The 18,157-nt window shown below is 48.7% G+C and overlaps 1 protein-coding gene across 2 annotated transcripts in view; it reads left to right on the forward strand.

The window, feature by feature from the left end:
- si:dkey-246i14.3 (ephrin-A4) overlaps positions 1 to 18,157 on the forward strand; it is a 38,364-nt gene that overhangs the window by 14,367 nt on the left and 5,840 nt on the right. For both annotated transcript variants that reach the window (XM_037980234.1, XM_017425104.3), the window contains exons 2-3: positions 10,373 to 10,671; positions 16,755 to 16,823. In XM_037980234.1, coding sequence (XP_037836162.1) covers positions 10,373 to 10,671; positions 16,755 to 16,823 — 368 coding nt within the window. The remainder of the gene's footprint in view (positions 1 to 10,372; positions 10,672 to 16,754; positions 16,824 to 18,157) is intronic.

Genomic DNA, 18,157 nt, shown 5'->3' on the forward strand with positions numbered 1-18,157 from the left:
ATCGGCTGCGAGGGCGGGCGGGCGGGCAGGGGTGAGGAGGGGGGTGTGCCGCTCAGAAGACTCCTGGGATTCCAAAGCAGTGACCGTGAAAGTGCTTAGATAAACAGAGAGAAAGACGCACGGCGAGGAGGGGGCCGGAGTGGGTGAAACGGCGACGGAGGAAGCGGTGGAGGAAGGAGAGGGTTGTAAGGTGCCACACTGACTCGAAAATGAAATGAAATTTGTGGTAGATGGGGGGTGAAACCAGGACTGGAAGTTCTTAAGTAAGTTGACCAGAACTCGGGAGGCTCTATTTACTCCCCGACTCCTCTGCCTCTTCAATCTTTTCCCTGCCTATCCTCTCCTCCTGTTTTTAAATAATTCAGGCCGCTTGGATCAGAGTGTGTTTCGTAGGCATGTTGGAACTCTGTGTGTGTGTGACTGACACGTTGAAGGACGGCTTCAGCCCACCAGGCAGCCATTCCTCAGCTAACAGGCGCATAATCCCCACCAGGAAACACCAAAGGGCAACTTTCACCTGAAATTAAAACAGGAAAAATCAGTCAGTGTTGCCTGTTTTCGGCGTTGACCTTCACATCAACAGACAAAAAAAAGAAAACTAACTTGGTGTACATGGATTGGGAAGCAACCACACCATCAGAAGGGTGACCTAGTTTGGGAAAATTATGGATTTTTCAAAGCCAAGTCGGATTTATTGGCTGAGCATGTTTGCGTTTGCTCGTTTTCAGCGCGGCGTAAAAATGTGCGTCAGCATGAAGGAGTCTTGTTTGCACGTCCTCCTTGGGCTGATAGAGCCGGGTCAACGGATGAGGGTTAAATAAAACGTGTACGCAGGAAATAAAAGTTTAAAAACATTATTTGCCGACGGGGTTGGCTCCGACAGTTATCACCAAACGTTTTCCACGCAGATCTGAAATGATCCTTTAGTGTCTGGAGTTCGTTGGGGACGACTCTCAGCTACTACCACGCCTCGTTTCTGCTCCATATCTGTAAAAGTCGTAGCTGTTCAAGTGCCTGCTACTGTCAGTTAGCTGGGGCGGCCATCTTGAACTGGGTTGACTCCCAAATGGAGTTGGAGGCCCACGTCGAATGATTGCTTCCTGAGAGTTTCACTAAAGTCTGTTCTCTGGTTCACAACAAAAATTTTGCGTTTTCATTAATTAATATCGTTGTTGGGTAGGACGTTTTTGTTCATTTTCCTTCTTCAGGGTTTGAAAAAGGCGATCGCAGATGTTATCGGGTGTAAAACAAAAACTATATTCGGCTGAATAAAACATTGTTTTAGTTCCAGAAACAGCCAAGTTGGTCAACATTTCACCTCAGATCCGTCTTATCCTTCAGCAAGGGGTTAATTTTTAGCTTATCGTGAAATAATGGAACGTATACTGTGGATACCCTGATGTGAAGCCCATGTTTGTTTGTTTTTAATTATTAATAAAGATGTGGGGGAATAGCCAATGATTTCTACGCTCTAAGGAATGAAACCTTGGGTGATTTGAGTTACAGCGATATTTGTTCTTAGTTCATTTTGAACAGTCAAAATAAGCAGGTTTTGTTGTATTTTGGCAATAATAGCAGACATTAAAGCAACAAAAAGCGCTTTGCCTGCTTTCCTTATTTACACACATGCATTTGTTAAAATTCAAATTTTTTTTTTTTCAATTTGTTGCCATCCAAGAATTATTTGGTGAGGAGGACAAAGTACCATAAACATATGAGGCTTCGAGGCTTATAATAATTATTTACTTTTTACGTCTTACATAGTCAAATGAAATAAATCTGTCACCATTTTGGGGCGATTTTTAAAAACGTTTCTAGAAATCTCTCATGTTTGACTAAAGAGAGCCTGTTGGTCTTTAACTGGAAAAGCCTGGAAGCGTTTTGGGACCATCAGTGGACACAACCAACCTCTGAAAGCTTGTGCTGCCCGACTTTCTGCCACTTTGCAGCGACGTCGATTTGATGGATTTTAAAAGTAGTTTGCAGCTCTTTGCAGCCGGTAATTGTCACAGTACCCCCCCCTCCTCCTCCCGTCTGAGCGCCGAGGTGCTGCAGCCACGTTCGGGTTTGTGGCACCTGCTCAGATCAGCCCTGTATTTACTCGGCAGCTCCGGTTGTTTTTTTTTTTTTTAGACGGCTGAAACACGGAGGGCCCTCATTACTCTGAGGTTTCGGGCCGTCCGACAGAGACGGATGGGTGGGGCGTCGGCTCGTTGGCACCAATCCCAGCTCGGGATTGGTGGTTGTCCTGGTAACGGCGAATCTGACCTTATTTACCCCCCCCACACACACACACACACACACTTTCGCTCGCGCACGCTTCTTTCCCCCCGTCACTCTTCCGAACCCCTCACGTCTTAAAATCGTGGCGTTGGGAGTCGAGTGTTTTTTGTTCCCGCTGTGCCACTGGACAGAGCGGGGCGACATTTTAATTTTATTTTATTTTATTTTCTCTCAAAGCGGCGCTTCTTGTCAAATGGAGGGAAATGCATAAACGGCAGGACTGCACTCCGGTCCATTTGCTGTATCTGGTGGACAGTAATTTCATACCGCCCAAGAAAAAGTTACTGGAAAGCCTATTTTGGGATTCGAGCAGACCACACAGGGCGAGTCGTCCCTATGCATGAGGGAGCTCTGCCACATGAAGGGGCTGATGGTTTCTGCAGACCTGCAGCCATATCAAAATGGTTCCCGATGAATTGGTTTCCATACAGATCGCTCCCGTGGGCCTCAATCGAGCGATTCTCCTCAGCTCTCGCTGGCCGTAACTGCGCGTCCCGTTGTGCTGCTGAGTCCCGCGGAATCGCGGCGAGCGGACCTGGGCCCTAACAGGCAGAAAATAGGGACTGTTTTTACTTTGGGGCCGGGAATCCTTCGGGCCTGAAGCAGCAGGTGTGTTTGTGTAGCTGTGTGTGTGTGTGGTTTTTTTTTTATCTCTGTCTGCGGATTGATGGGGGATGTGGGCAGAGGCGGCCTGCTGATCCAAACAGTTTGAATAAAGGATGGGATGAATCGCTTCCTTTTTCGCCTTTTCTCTCTTTTTGCAGGAAAGAAAAAGTCACAAGCAGTCACTCCGTTGGGGTGGCGTACTTCCATACCCGCCGTGGTCAACGTTGGTGCGTTGTGCGCTAGCCGTTAAGGGCGGATGCTTTTTAGCGTGATTCGACGGCGCCGCAGTTAGGCCTGTCGCGATAAACGATAAATCAATTGATCGCACGATAAAAAAAATGAGGTCGATAAGTTTCATTTATCGGCGTTATCATTCCTTCGTGTCTCTCTGTCTTCCTACGGAAGACACTGGAGGACAAAAAGGCTCCGGTGCTCTTCACTGACCCCTCCCTTTCTGTTAGCTGCAGGGGGCGTGGCCTATCGCGTCAGGTAGCCAGCTGAGGCGCCTCGTCTTGTAGCTCGTTAGCATTAGCCCCCGCTAGGAGTTAGCAAGCTAAAGAAACGCAGTTTAGTTTACAGACTTAGTAATCCGTACTGTTTTGGTTGAATGTAGGTTTTATTTCCGGTTCTTTTTTTAGCTTTTATTCAAGTACATTCCTTGTTAACGGAGGCTGAGAGTCCATTTTGTTTTTGTTTACGGTTGTTTTATTTTTTTGTGTTCCAGTTCCAATGTTAAGTGTTCTTTTGAAAGTAAAGTTTATTATCGTTTATCGCAGTAACTTCTGAGACAATTAATCGTCCAGCAGAATCTGCTATCGTGACAGGCCTAGCCGCAGGTTCACGCGGAGGGACCTCGCCGATCGGAACGCACGGTGACACAAACGCCAAGTTCCACCTCAGAGGAACGAGAACCAAACACACAGACGGAGGAATCGAATGTCGCGGAGTTCACACACCACGCATTCGGGAAGGTTGGGAGTCACAGGAGTGAAAGCGGAAAAGGCTGCCCGGGCAGAGATTCGCATCCTGCTGACCTTGAAGGAAAAGCAGCGACACACATTTAAACGCATACTCTGCTGCACACACAAGTCCAAAACAGGAAAGAGCAGATAGCCACAGCAGCCTGCCCCCCCCTCCCTTTAAGTCCCCGTTTCCTCTCTGTGATGAGGTGTTGATCAAGACTTTGGCCTCAGTTTGAGTCTAAAGAGGTGATTTCTACAGACTCTTGAGTGTGTGAGGTGGAAGGAGGAAGGGGGGGTAAGGAAAAAGGATTTTTGGAGCCAGCTGGGAAGGCGAGATGGTCGGGTGGGGGGGCGCAGATGGTCATAGATGGGGGGCAGACGTCCTTGTTTATGTGCATTGAGGGGAGTGAGAATTATGACGGACATAACACTGAGGTCCTGGCTCTGGACGCAGCGTAGCGCTGTGTGGGCACGGAGGGGAGGGGGGGTGGCGCAGTTAGGTGGAGGTGTTTGTCTGGTTTTGTTCTGTTTTCATCCATGTGGAGAGAAACAGAAGAAGAAAGGAAATGATGAACAAAAGTGTTCCGGGCTTGTAAATTCTTAGGAGCCGTACGGAGCGAACAGAGCCTGTTTTTCTCTTCTCGGATGATTCCTCGTCTTTTTTTCCCCTCTGAACATGGGATAGCCTGTGGAGTGGGATGACGCTTTGTAGACCTCAAGGAAACACTGTTCCCTCTTTAGTCGACCTCTTTGCTTGTCTTTCTTCTTCGGCTGTCTTTAGGCTCTTTTTAGTCCCGAGTTCTCTTTGATTTTTTTTTTTTTTTTTTTTCCCCCCTGCATCAGTTATTTCTGAAAGTAATCGTGCCGTTCCTACAAAAGCCTGGATCGCTACATGACAGTTGTTTTTTTTCTGCCTAATCAGGAGGAAGGTGTAGTCATGCCTGCGTTGTGTGAAGAGGGTTGGTGTCTGAACGTCTCCAGAAAGAAACATGAAAACAACATTCCCGTTGCACCTCTTCCTCCCATTCCTGAAGAGGGTGATGAGTGTCCCAGTTCTTTCCAGGGGGGAGGGTGAAGGGATACAATTGTCTGGTCCTTTAAAATGGAGATTTTTCATGTGTCAGGATCACATTTGGAAGGAACCCCACAAATGTGTGTATTTTCTCCATCAAACAGCCACTGGGATGTTTAGTCTGATATGTTTTTCATGTATTATGGTTGGTAATAACTCTAAGCTGTTTCAGACTTAACTAGAAGCACTCGGAGAGCTCAAAGCTCCGCCGAGGCCACAGCGTGATCGAAAAACGGTGCGGTCCGGATCAGAATCTGGATCGGAACCAACGTTTAATCCGTTGTTTTTTGTTTCAACCCCAACATTTCCTGAACATTTCCTCCAGATCTGTTCTTTAGTTTTTACCCGATCTTTGCTGACAAACAAACCAACGGACACAACAGGAAACAAAAGGGTCACATGTAGGGGTGACCTGTGATCTTGACCTTTGACCCCATGAACCTTGAAATCAACACCATCACCTTTGACCCACGAGGTGTCCAGCTGTGCAGTTAGACATTCCTGCATCACACTGCTGCAGAGTCGGAGCACTAGATCATCTGTGATGTTGACCTTTGACCTCATGAACCTTGAAATCAATCGTGATCACCCACGAGGTGTCCAGCTGTGGAGTTTAACATTCCTGACCTGTGACCTTGGCCTTTGACCAGCTCACCACCAAAATGTAATCACTTGTTTGACTTTTCCTTGAAAATTTCATGAAAATCTGTTTGTGATGTTTTAAGTAATCTTGTCTACAGACAGACAGACCCTACCTAAAACATAAATAGTAAATGAACTGTACTTCTATAGCACCTTTGAAGCCAATCAGGCCACTCAAAGCAGTTTCCAACACAATCTGTGTCATCATTTCCCCGTCCACACATCCATACTCTGCTTCATCTCTAATAAGCTAACCTGAATAAATCATCCTACAGAGATAATCAGGCCTTTAGATCACATTCATGCATCGATGGGGCACATCGGAGGCAGGGAGGGGTTCAGTATCTTGCCCAGGGACACTTCAACATGTGGCACACTGGTGGAATCGAACCTCCAGCTGTCTCGTTGGAGGACGACTGCTCTAACCACTGATCCACGGCCGTCCTGGTTGTTCACGCCCTATATGAGCACATTGAAACTGATTGCAGGTGGTGGCATATCGTCTTCTCGAAGGGGCGTCCCAGTTCATGGTGGAATGTTTTGACTAACCCCCCCCTTGTGACAGACAGAACAAACAGAAGCAGCAGCAAACATGAGAGGTTCGAGCCCAGCTGTAACGTCATGCAGCATTCCAAGGCAAAGACACACTGCTACTGTCATGTTAAAGGAGGGGGGGACAACACAAATAGACAAGCTAAGACTCGCAGGAGAATAAGTTCCTATCAGCCAACTCCTGCTGCCTTTTAGAAAAACTGAAGCTCGCCGGCTGAACGAGAACGTTTCCGCCTCGGTTCGCCATCGCGCCTGACCACGAACTGTTCGTTTAACGGGGCCGCTTTTACTCTGGACGGATAAAGAGCTCACTGGGTTTTCACTTCTCTGAAAAGTTACGCCCTCTGAGCACGTTCGGGTTGAGAAGACATCTGAACAAGACTTTAAATTGTCCGGAGACGTCTCGGCTGAAGTCGGACTAAATTTGGACCGAAAGGGAAAGTTTAGTAGACGCCTAAATCCAGATTTAGACACCAAGTTGGGCGAGAATAATCACACATCCCCCCCCGGAGGATGCTGTTGACTGTATAAGATCATGGGAAACCTAATTAATGTTCATTTATCCCCATTATTTTTCTTTTAAGTGTTCAAATTCAACTGCATCCTTTATAATGAAGCCCCAGAGGTGCCTTGGTGTCACCCTACAGCCTTCTTGTTTAATTTCTGTCAGTTATTACAATACTATAGATTTAATCATGTCATTACGGAGGCAACAGGTCCAGGGGGAGGAAACCCAGACCTCCCTCTCCCCACCGACACTCTCCAGCTCCTCCTGGAGGATCCCAAGGCGTTCCCCAGGCCAGAGAGGATACATAATCCCTCCAGCGAGCGAAAAACCTCCAGAGGGAAGTGCCCAGGAGAGATGGATACAATCAGCTGACTCCCTTCAGTGAGAAGCATCTGTACTCCGAGCCCCCCCCCCCACCCCCCTCAGGATGACGAAGCTTCTCACCTTATCTCTAAGGTTGAGCCCATCCATCAAGAGGAAGCTCATTTCAGCCGCTCGTATCCGGGATCTCGCGCTTTTGAACATAATCCATATCATCACAGGTGAGGGTTAGAACGGATAAACCGGTGAACCTTTCAGTAACCGTGAACTAACACCGGATAAAGTTTTACAGCCCAACAACGTAGGCAAACCTAGATCATGTGGTGGAGCACAGAAATGCTCACACCGTGCCCTCAACGCCGAAGTCACCGTTTGATTCGCCTCGTTCCCCTGCTAGGTGGTGATCTTTCCCCCCCACACCCCAATTTTACACCATGATGTGAAAATAAAACACCATTTCACAAGTCGGAGAGCCATCCGTAGCCGCAGCATTGTTTCCTAACGGCGCCACCGCTGTGTGTGTGTGTTACTGCGTCACGCTGGAGTCCATCCGGCCCAGGCAGTGTGACCGCGGAGCGCTGTGCCCAGCCGGCACGGCGCTCACCCCACTGAGATTAACCACGGAAGAACTGAGGCCTCAACCAAGCATTTCACCCTCCCGCTGTCGCTGACAGGAACCAGTTGGTTTTTTTTTACCGGAGGGCGGGGCGGTTCGTGTACCGGCACCACGCTGCTGTTTGGGACGCACGGATAAGTGCGCCATCAGGCTGTCGGCGTCTTTAATTGTAGCGTGATCTTTTTTTTATCCCTGGCGTGTTTTGGACGCAGGAGCGCCGTGTAGCGTCTGCTCCGTACTCCCGTGGCCGGGTTTCGAAACCCATTGCTCCTTCCCAATTATTCTCCCGTATTAAAGGATCAGGGGCCTCCGGCGCGGCCGACGCCCCTGCGTTTCATTAGGACAGCAAGTAAACGCGCCCCTGTGGGTGCGCTCACGTCCACACAAACACATTGTTTGGTGTTTGAGTTTTCTTTGGAGTTGAATGCAGTTTACTGTGAAGGGATGCTCGTTGAGCTCAGATTATCTTTTGATTCAGTTCCCCAATCGTCATCGTCGTTGTTGTTGTTTTCTCTCCTTATCAGTAAAAAGCTTGCCCCAGTCCTCAGAACGGTGTTACTCATCACCCTGTGGCTAAAAAAAAAGAAGAAGAAATAGTCCAGAGTATGTCCTGCTGTGTGTGTGAGTGAAGGAGGAATCTCCCACCGACGGGCCGCTCGAGCTTCTCGGCGCTCCCACGACGTCCCCTCCGCCTGTCACCGGTCTCTGCTGCTCGGCGTCTGGCAGGAAGGGGCGGAGGTGTGTGTGTGTGTGCGGGGGGGGATTGCCGAGTGTAATTGGGGCATACCCGATCCTACCAGGGCCGGAGAAGGAGGGGGAGAGGGGTGACAGTTTGACACCGGCGCGGCGCCCCGGCTCTGTAATTGCTGGCGTGCAAACGGCGCAGGCTCGGGGAGGGGGGGGGTCAGGTAATGTAGGATATGCAGTGTCTGAAAGCAACAGATGGAGGATGAGTGTGTGTGTGTCACCTAAAGTGGGGTGGGGGGGAATGGGGAGTGGAAGGAAAGGGGCTGCGGAGGAATTCAGAGCGGGCTTTGTTGGCGTCTTGAGGTGAATGACATCTGTAGCGGGGAGCGCGGCGTATCGACGCAGCGGGGGTCGATTGTTGAACGAGCACGCACACTTCAATAGGAAACCTTTCTCTGCTTTGGAGGTGTCTTAAAAAGCACCACGGGCGGTACGAGGGGGGGAAAAAAGCTGCCGAGCGCTTCTGTATTTGTGTCGGAATGCGTGATGGCATGCATTAGTGTAAACTCAAACAGCTTTCCTGCTGTAATTAGTGCTCCCAGGTAATGGAGTCACAGGACACACACACACGGGGTATATTGGGGATTGATCATTTCTGTCATGGGTGACTAATCCCGATCGATGGAGTCCTGTCCCTCTGATAGATCGTCACTTCCCCAGGAAGCAGCCTTCCTCGGAAAGCCTCCTCGCCGGAGTTTTTCTGTGCAGCGGCTGGAACTCCGAGCGAGATAATGGAGCAGAAAAGAATAAAACACGCTCGCGTTCTGCTCCAGAGTTACAGTATTGGCGAATGTTCGGGTCTGTTTGAGTTACTTTTTTTTTTTTTTTTTTAGTTCCCCCCCCTCTTTCTCGCTGAGAGTCTCTTGTCGTTTCTCGTCTCGTCTCTCCATCCGTCTTTGATCCACTCTGCAGATTTGCCGGGGCCATCTCGCTCCTGCCTCCTGTCATGTCTGCCCGCTTCATTTCTCGCCTCCTTTCCAACCCTTCGCTTTCCGCCCCGCTCTCGTTTATTCCTCCGGCCCTCTCTCCTTTGTCCGCCCACTTAACTCGAGGCCGAGCCGCCATGGCCGCCGCTGCTGCCGCCGCGCACCACCACCTCCACCTCTGCCCCCATCCCTTCGTTCCCCTTCGCCGAGTCCCAGCACTCCCTTCCTCTCCTCCCTCGGTCTGTCACCCCTCCATAAAGCCTCCCTCTGACGGACCTGAACCCCTCCTGCCCGAGCCACATTCCGGCCCTCATTCTTCCCTCCCCTTCGCCGCTCCACGAGACGAGGAGCCCAATTAAAGCCCGTCTCCTCTCGTCCTTCGCGCCGTTGTTCTCCTCTCTTAGGCTCTCTGGGGTCACTAATTAAAACACTTTACTTTCTTTCCCTCCTACTCCACTCCGCTCACCTCTCCATCGAACTTTTACTGCCGTTCCTGCCGTCTCACGGCGCCACATCTGAAACGTTTCCTCCCCCTCCGGTGTTTGTTTCTTTTCCTCGTGCTGATCGTACAGCTTCTTCGCGTCATATTTACCTCCCCCCTTCTTCTTCTACTTTCCCCACCCTCCTCTGTTTCTCCTATTACTTCATACATGGGTAACTCTTTATTCTCTGGCTGACAGGAAGTCAGAAGCCTCCGTCTGAGAGAGCATGCATTATGCAGCTCCTCTGTTCTAATGATGCTGTCTTGTCCGCGGTTGTTGTGATGCCAAAAGCCAGTCAGCCTTGACTGACGTGGCTGTGTGTGTGTGTGTGTGCACGCGCCGTGCAGTAGGAGGTGGAAAGCGGAGGGAGTCGAGTTTATTTTACGCTCATCTCCCCCGGCGGTGTTAATTAGCATATTGAGAATCATTCTTGTTCCCATTTGATGCTCATCGCTCCCTCGCCGGAATAATCCATCAAATCCCAAAACGTCGCCGAAGTCTCGCGCAAACTTTGCTCCGTCTACGGCGGTAATTGCGTCATCGACGACCCGTCCGTCTCCCGGAGGCGCCCGCGCTCCTCCCCTCGGGGACGCTCCTGCGTTAGTCTGTAATTGTTCTGTGAAAAATTAACGCCCCATGTCGCTCTCCCTTCCAGGCTGACGGCGGGGGACCTGTCCGTCCAAATGCATCTCAACGATTACCTGGACATCTACTGCCCCCACTACTCCGCTGCGGGGCCTCCCGTCCCAGAGCAGCCGGAGACCCTGGCCCTGTACCTGGTGGGCGAGGAGTCGTTCGGAGGCTGCGTGGAGACCAAGGGGGCCATCAAGCGGTGGGAGTGCAACGCGCCCTTCGCGCCGTTCGGGCCGGTGCGCTTCTCTGAGAAGATCCACAGGTTTACGCCCTTCGCGCTGGGCTTTGAGTTCCTGCCGGGGAAGCATTACTACTACAGCTGTAAGTACGGGGGGGCGTTCGAGGGCCGATGACGTCACGCTCGTTTAAAAAAATGCGCCGTTGTGCGGGCGCCGTCACAATGTTTTCAGACGCTCAGAAATCTAAGTTTGGATCTGATATTCCCGCCGAACGTTTCCCGACCTGCGCAGCAGCTTGGGTTGTGTCGAGGCGGTGGCGGTCCGCTCTGCTCAGACTAGCCGTTAGCTCATCGGTAAGTCTTTCTTCAAACGAAGCACCACCTGCAGCAGGTGAGATATTAACTGCTCGCCGCCTTTCCACAGAGCCCCACTTCCTTCATTCACTTTAAGATCGATTTTCTTTTATCAGCAATAATCCCTGTCAGGAAACAACTAAAGGTGCATTTCACCTCGTTTCAGCTCCGCCGCCGACAGCAAGTTTGAGGCACGGTTGTCGTTGCGAGCGAATGTGGCGAGAAGTCGGATGTTTTTTATTATGCAAATATGTCGCGTATTTGTTCAAGGGATACATTAAATTTTCCTTTCAAAGCGTCTTACAGTGGGATTCTGTTATGTGATTGTGTTCCGGTGTTGGCGAACTGCAGCTTTATCCATTAATGCTTTCCATAACCTTATTCAAAACGGCATTAATTTGATGTTTTCATAAACCCGCGGGGCATTTTTATGTAATGGTTTCTCCATGACGTCCCCCCCCCGCGCTCCTCTGCCTTCACTTATTTTAAATCACAGAGGGGAGACAAAAAAAAAAGAAGGGACGCAACACAAACACACACAAAAAAGGATCTAAATTCCCTCTTTTTTTCTTTTTCTTTGTTTTATAAAACTTCTGGCGTCAACAGACGAGGAGCGAAAGATGGGCGGTGAGTTGGGTGACAGCGGAGAGGTGAAGGGATGGGGATCGATACGGGATGGGGGCGGGGAGGGGGACGCCAGGTAGAGTGACGGAAGGAGATGGACTCTGCCTGACATCGCAGGAGGCCGGAGAAAGCAACAAACGGACAACGGGAGCAAAGGATGAGACGAAAGGAGAGGGAGACTTTACATAAATTACTGTGGAGGTCTGAAGGACAATGGAGTATTGTGAGGGCATCAGAGAGTGCCCTCCCCCTCCACCAAATACACACACACATATACACACACATGCTCACTGGGCTTTTGTAGGATGAGCAACAATAGGCCGATCCCGGTCAGGTCGCAGCAGGCTCAGAGCGATTATGTGTGTTTTGTCCACATCAAAGATTAGGCGTAAAGTTGGTCCAAATGTCTGGCTCAGGAGGCGCTGGACACCGCATAATGGCATTACCCCGGGAGAGCAGGACAATGGCATTAGAAACACTAATGGCATTAGTGTGTTCAGTCTGCGCCGAGCTCAGCTCTTCCCCGCCGTCCACCGTTGACACTTTTCAAAAGCCAGAGTTCCTCAGTGGCCTTCACCCCCTTTTTTTTTTTTTTTCTTTTAAAGCCTGGAACCGTTTCACGGGACGGCGACGCCACCTCAGCAAGTTAAAAGCGGAAAAAACGCACAGGCCCAGGCTAATGAACGGACTGTCCGTCAGCGCTCTGAGGACACGTGCGCTGAATTTAAAAACATGGAACACTTATGGACTTCAGCTAACAGTGGAAGAAAAAAAAAAAAAGTCTCAGATAACCAAAGTTTAGTGTTCTTCATTATCATTTCAATTAAAAAAAGAATGAGTAATTGTAGGTTACACGTGTTTACGCGCCGCGGATCGGTGCCTCGTCTGACGTTGCTTCGATGGGTTGTCGTCGAGTTGAAAAACAAAACTCTGGATTTACAGGTTCGTCTACATTCCAGCCCACACCTGTGGCCAGGAGGTTTGGATCATGACTGAAAGAATGAGATCCCAGATATAAGCGTCTGAAATGAGCTTCCTCTGTAGGGCGGCCGAGCTCAGCCTTAGAGATAAGGAGCTCCGTCATCCGGGGGGAGCTCAGAGTAGAGCAGCTGCTCCTCCTCATAGAAAGAAGCCAGCTGAGGTGGTTCGAGCATCTGATTAGGATGCCTCCCTTTGGAGGTTTTTCAACTGTGTCCCAGTGAGAAGAAACCTCAGGGCAGACCCAAAACTCTCTGGATGGATCATGTATCCTCTCTGGCCTGGGAACGCCTCGGGATCCTCCAGGAGGAGCTGGAGAGGGAGGTCCGGGTTTCCCTCCTGGATCTGTTCCTTTCACGACCCGACCACGGATAAGCGGTGAAAGATGGATGGATGTTTACTCAAGCTGTTAAACTACATCTCACTGTCAATAAAAACACAAACACCAAAGAGGCTGATGTGGTAAAGGGATACCTCAGACATCATGAAGTTATGAATAATTATTAGCTTTCCTGTTGTTTCCAGTTTAAATGATCAAATCCACGATCTAACAGCTGCCATCTTAAAATGACTCCAAGCTCTCAAGATTTTTAGCATTTCTTATGATTTGTTTACTTTATAAACCTTTACCCACCCCCTCTTTGTGTTTTGTGATGTATGGTTGTTCTGGCAGGAATTCATTTACCAAAGGGCTACAGCTAGCTGCTGCCGCTACAAACTCCCATTGCAAAAAATCATTGGCGTGTAATGTAATGCCGAAATTGTTGAGACTGGAGTTATGTTTAAGCCACATTAATCACTTCAAGGTCAAAGAGCTTTTTATCATAGGTAAGATATTACCTGCTTTTAACCTTTCCACATCACCCCCGCTTCAAAGAGCTGAACTATTGCTTTAAGTTGATGTAAAAATACCAGCGAAGTAGTAAGGTTACATAACTTTATGCTAATGTTGGGGGGGGAGGTGAAAACAGTGGAGGAATACGGGGTTCAGCAGGGAGTGAAAAAGACAGATGTTCGCTAAAATTTATTATCCCTGGGAAAATGGGGTTTGTGTGTAATAGGGAAATGAGAGAGGGCCGAGATGCGCCGAACCGTTAGCTGAAGAATCACAATCGAGTCGTGGGGTCAGCCAAGATTCGCAGCTCTGTTTTACGGGATCGAGAGGATTCAAAACCGGAGGCAGAAACGACGCCTTGTCGTCAGCGTGTTGAAGGTTAATCACTGAGAGCACAAAAAAACCTGCGCTCTCAAGTCATTCCTCGGGGTTTGTCACGATGAATTAATAACAAGAGGAGCCCTTTTTCTAAGGGAGTATATTTAAGGAGTTTGTCCAGTGTACAGATGAAGTTTGATCCCTAAGACTGATGGTGTCTTAAATGTGTTACAACTCCTGATTTCACCCCAAAATAACGAGTCTCCCCCTGTTTTACTGCTCATTGAGTGTTTGATGTGAAGGACATGCTGTCCTCCTGCACTGATAAACAAAAATACATTTTAATATACTTAATTGTATTAAGGATTAAGGTTGGGCATCGGAACCGGGACTAACGTTCCGATTCTCCCGGAGGATCCCTAGTATCGATACCTGGAAGAAGAAGCTGTAGAACAATGAAGAAGAAGAAGAGTCCGCAGGAAGTGTGAGCGCGGCCATGGACAGTGTGAGGGGCATCCTGGTCACATGACCAATTTCAAACCACTCTATGGGAAATATCCGGCCTCTCTGAGACTCCGTTGCAATATGTGTCAAAGGTACAGACTTGAAACTTTACACCAGTTTTCAAATTCTGTCGACAGGCCGAGGAACACCGGAGTTATGATAAATAGTTAGCATCCCCCATCCTCCTTCCGATCCCACCCCCAACCCCGCCGCACAAAAAACACAAACTCTACGTTCTGACTCAGGGCCAGATTTACCAGTCAAGCGCCAAAGAGGAGGCGCAAAAGTTGAAGGAAGTTGGTCGTTTTTAATGTGTTTGAGTCAAACTAACGAGGCGACTTTTGAACGTGAAGAGCTCCAGCTTCTGCTTGGATCCACAGATGACGGCCTTTAGCCTACCGCCGCACTGCGGTCAGAGTCAAGGAAGGAAAACAATAAAATACGTCTTCTACCGACACTGAGGCAGCTCACAAGCTGTACTCGACGTAAAAAGGTGGCTCGACTCAAATGCTAACAGACTCCACTCCGTTCACCGCAGCGTCCAAAGGAAAGATGTCGGTGGAGCAAACTGAAGAGCGCCGCAGAGAGGTTACAGCTGTTACTGGCTCTTAAAACAATCGGAATCGAGAATCGTTAGGAACCGGAATCGTTCAAATTCAAACGATGCCCAACCCTAGTAGGGATTGAAGTCCTACTGGTGATCTAATGTCTCATCGTCACGACCTTTATGTGCCACCCAAACCGAAGAAATTGTGAATAATTTTGGATCTTTAGAAGACTTCAATCAACACTCTTGAGGTTTCTGTAAGTCATCTATAAGATGGCGTTGAAGAGAAAGATGGATGTGTACATTTTCGGAGACTGCTCCACGCGCTGCGGTGATGCATAAATCACACGGTGTAGGCGTCGGAAATGATAGAGAAATGTTTAATATTTACCGCAGTGTGTAAGGAGGAGAAAAGGGAAAAAAAAAAAGATTCCTAACATTCTGTCAGGAATGCCTGCAAGTTGCAGCTCATCACTCCTAATGATTGATGTCGACGAGAAGGAGTTTAGGAAAGTAAATCTGAGGGTCTGAGCTGCTACCCGAGGCGGATGCTTCTCTGAAAGGTGGCAGGTCTGGCTGTTTTGACGCTTCGGGCGGGATTTCTATCTGATTCAAACAGTGGAGAGGAGAGAATAAAAACAAAATAATGGCAGTAGCTGTGGATCAGCCCTTTACTTGCTCCAAAGTAAAACTGCCTAAATGGCTTTTAAAGCAGCTTAAGACTCGTCCTAAGAATTATCTCTGTGGGAGTCCAATAACCTGCCACTTAATGTCTAAAGTATAGGCGGTTACCATTATCCTTATTCTCCACATTTCAGGCTGCTTAATAAAGGTTTTAATCCCATCACTGATCATGTTTATGACTTTCACGGCACCAAAAATGTGTGACAGTGGAGAGAAACATGTTGTTTCTGAAGAGATGAGTTTTTAAAGATTCTTGAAGTCAGGTCAGGGAGGGGGAGCGAATGGTGTCTTGTTACGATAACAAAAGGAAACCAGAAAGGAAAACAGTCCCGGACTGAGAGGGTTTTGGCAATCTGGACGTGGGGCGACATTCCAGAAAGAAGTCCACCACTTGAGGAGAAACAAGAGCCCATACGATCGCGTTTAGGTGTCCGGGTGGCCATTTTTAGGTCGATCAGACGCGTCGGCGTGTTCTTCTGGAGCATCATTGGGGGGTTTTACCACTAATATTTGTCAAACTGTACAAGGTGGAAGAGAGGGAAATGTTTTGGTTATTTTCTGCTCATTGGTTTAGTTCATTTTGGACGTTTTGGTGGTACATTTGGACTCAAAATGTTGGAATTTGCTGAATCCAAAGTTGCCCTGACTTTATAATCCAATATGGCTGCCTTGTGGGGGAAAAACAACAACAATAATTTAGGGATCGTTGCAGTATGGACGTGTTGCTTAGAGCAGTCGTGAGGTTATCATCCGAAGTGAACGTTTCGCCTCAGCCTGAGGTTAAACCGTACACGCCGCCTTCTACCTCGGCTTTGTCTCCTCCGTTCATCCCGTGTTTTTATCCATAGAAACTCTGGATCCGAACGGAGATAAACTGCAGCCGGCTCGTATTTTAGTCCCTGACGAGTTAGCAGCTGTTTGCGAATAATTCAAATTTAAGGTGCATTACCTGCAGCTTCCCTGCAAATTTGTTTCAGTAAAAGCAGCATTAAGCTGACAGGTGATACAGCTGGTGTGGACTGTTCTTTTGTTGTTGTTGTTCCCCCTCTCCTCCTCAAGCGAGCCACGGAGCAGTCGTATTCTCCAGCCCTGTCGAGGGTTTCCTCTTCATTTAGAACGCGACACCGGAGGACGTCTCTACATCGATCAGGCTACTCACCGGCACAGTTTAAAACGAGGAAACAACCCGCCCGCCTTTGAGCGGGAAGGTGTAGAAATTAACCAGCGCACGCGATGTTTCCTTATGTTTGAGTGATTTTTATTCCGCATAATTTCCCCTCAAACACACACACACACACATGTTGGCATCTCGAGTTCTGTCTGTTTGTTGGGTTTGATGAGTAAGAAGCTGATTTCCATATTTGTTGCCTTGTTCTCCGCAGCTCTGCCGACAGATGAAGGCCCTCCTCTGCCGTGTATGAAGCTGCGCGTCACAGTGTGCTGTGAGCCCAGTGAGTGCTCTCCTCCTTTCATCCGCTCATCCTTTCATCCTTTCACGCTTTTCCCCCTCTTTGTACAACCAAGAGACTCCTCTGCCTCTCACATCTCTGCTATCAAGGCTGAGAGGAGCAGAATGATGTTGAGACGACGACTCCTCGCTATTCCTGCCGCCTTTTTTAACTTAACTACAAACTTAACATTTAAACTTAATCAGACTGAGATTTTATTTTATTTATTTTATTTTATTTTTTTACCCTCTGAAGCGTCCTCTCCTGTAATCCACCTCCTTGTCACCCTCGATTGCCCCCCCTTCACCTCATCTCTGTTTCTCAGCGTGAAATTCCCAGAGTTGATCTAATCCGGAGCCCGCCTGGCGTAATGTTAGTCTTCCGGTTCAGTGAGCTGCCCATTCCGGTTGGGAATATTGCCCAGTCACCGTGGGAATTCCCTGTATGGCGGTTGGTGTGCGGGCTTTTAATGTGAACGGCCATTTTATTTTTTTATTCCTCCCCCTCCCGATGCGTCCTCGCTCCTGACTGAGTCGGTGGGCCCTTAGCGTGCGACGGCGGCTGGCCGTTGGACGGGTGTTTATACGCTCCGCGTCTGCCCCAGTTCCCATCCCAGTGTTATCCGCGGGGGGCGGGTGGTGGAGGTGGTGCTTTAGTTCCCAGACTCAACTAAAGCACTTTTGTTTTAAATGCTGAGCTGCTCGATCGTCTAAAATACACCCTAAAATACTGACGCCTTGAAGTTTGACGGGGGGGAAATATCTGAAACGGTATCCTAAATGTCATTCCTGCACTGGAATGCCGGGGAGTAATTTTCTGCGTTATTACCTGAGTGAAAGGCTGATGGCTTTTTAAAAAAAAAAAAAAAAAAAAAAATTAATATGCTAATTATCCTGCTGTCATTAATTAGAAAAACATCAGATAGCAGTCAAGTTAGGAAATGCTAATGTATTCTTGACCTTCTGACAGAATTCCCCAATCAGTTTATCGGCGCCAAAAATGATGATAAAGAAGGGAAGAGGAGGGGGGGTACTTGAAATTACCCGGGTTGCGCTCGCTTTCTGCGAGCAACGTTTCATTTCTTTTTAAGAAAGAGGAAGAAAAAAAAAAAAATCCCTCCAGAGGAGGAAGAGCTGTACCTACAAAGACACACAGATCCGCTCCTCAGCCTCTCATCCTATTCTTTAACCAAAACTAATCCCGACTAAATTTCAGGATCTGCGTCTCCTCGTCTTTTACTCCCCCCGCCCGCTGACACCACCGCCGCCGCTCGACTCCAACCCCTCATGCTTTCTTTCTTCACTTTTCTGTCATTCCTGAAGTGGCACTAATCCCCC

The sequence above is a fragment of the Kryptolebias marmoratus genome, linkage group LG16, assembly GCF_001649575.2.
Source record: "Kryptolebias marmoratus isolate JLee-2015 linkage group LG16, ASM164957v2, whole genome shotgun sequence".
Lineage (NCBI taxonomy): Eukaryota > Metazoa > Chordata > Actinopteri > Cyprinodontiformes > Rivulidae > Kryptolebias > Kryptolebias marmoratus.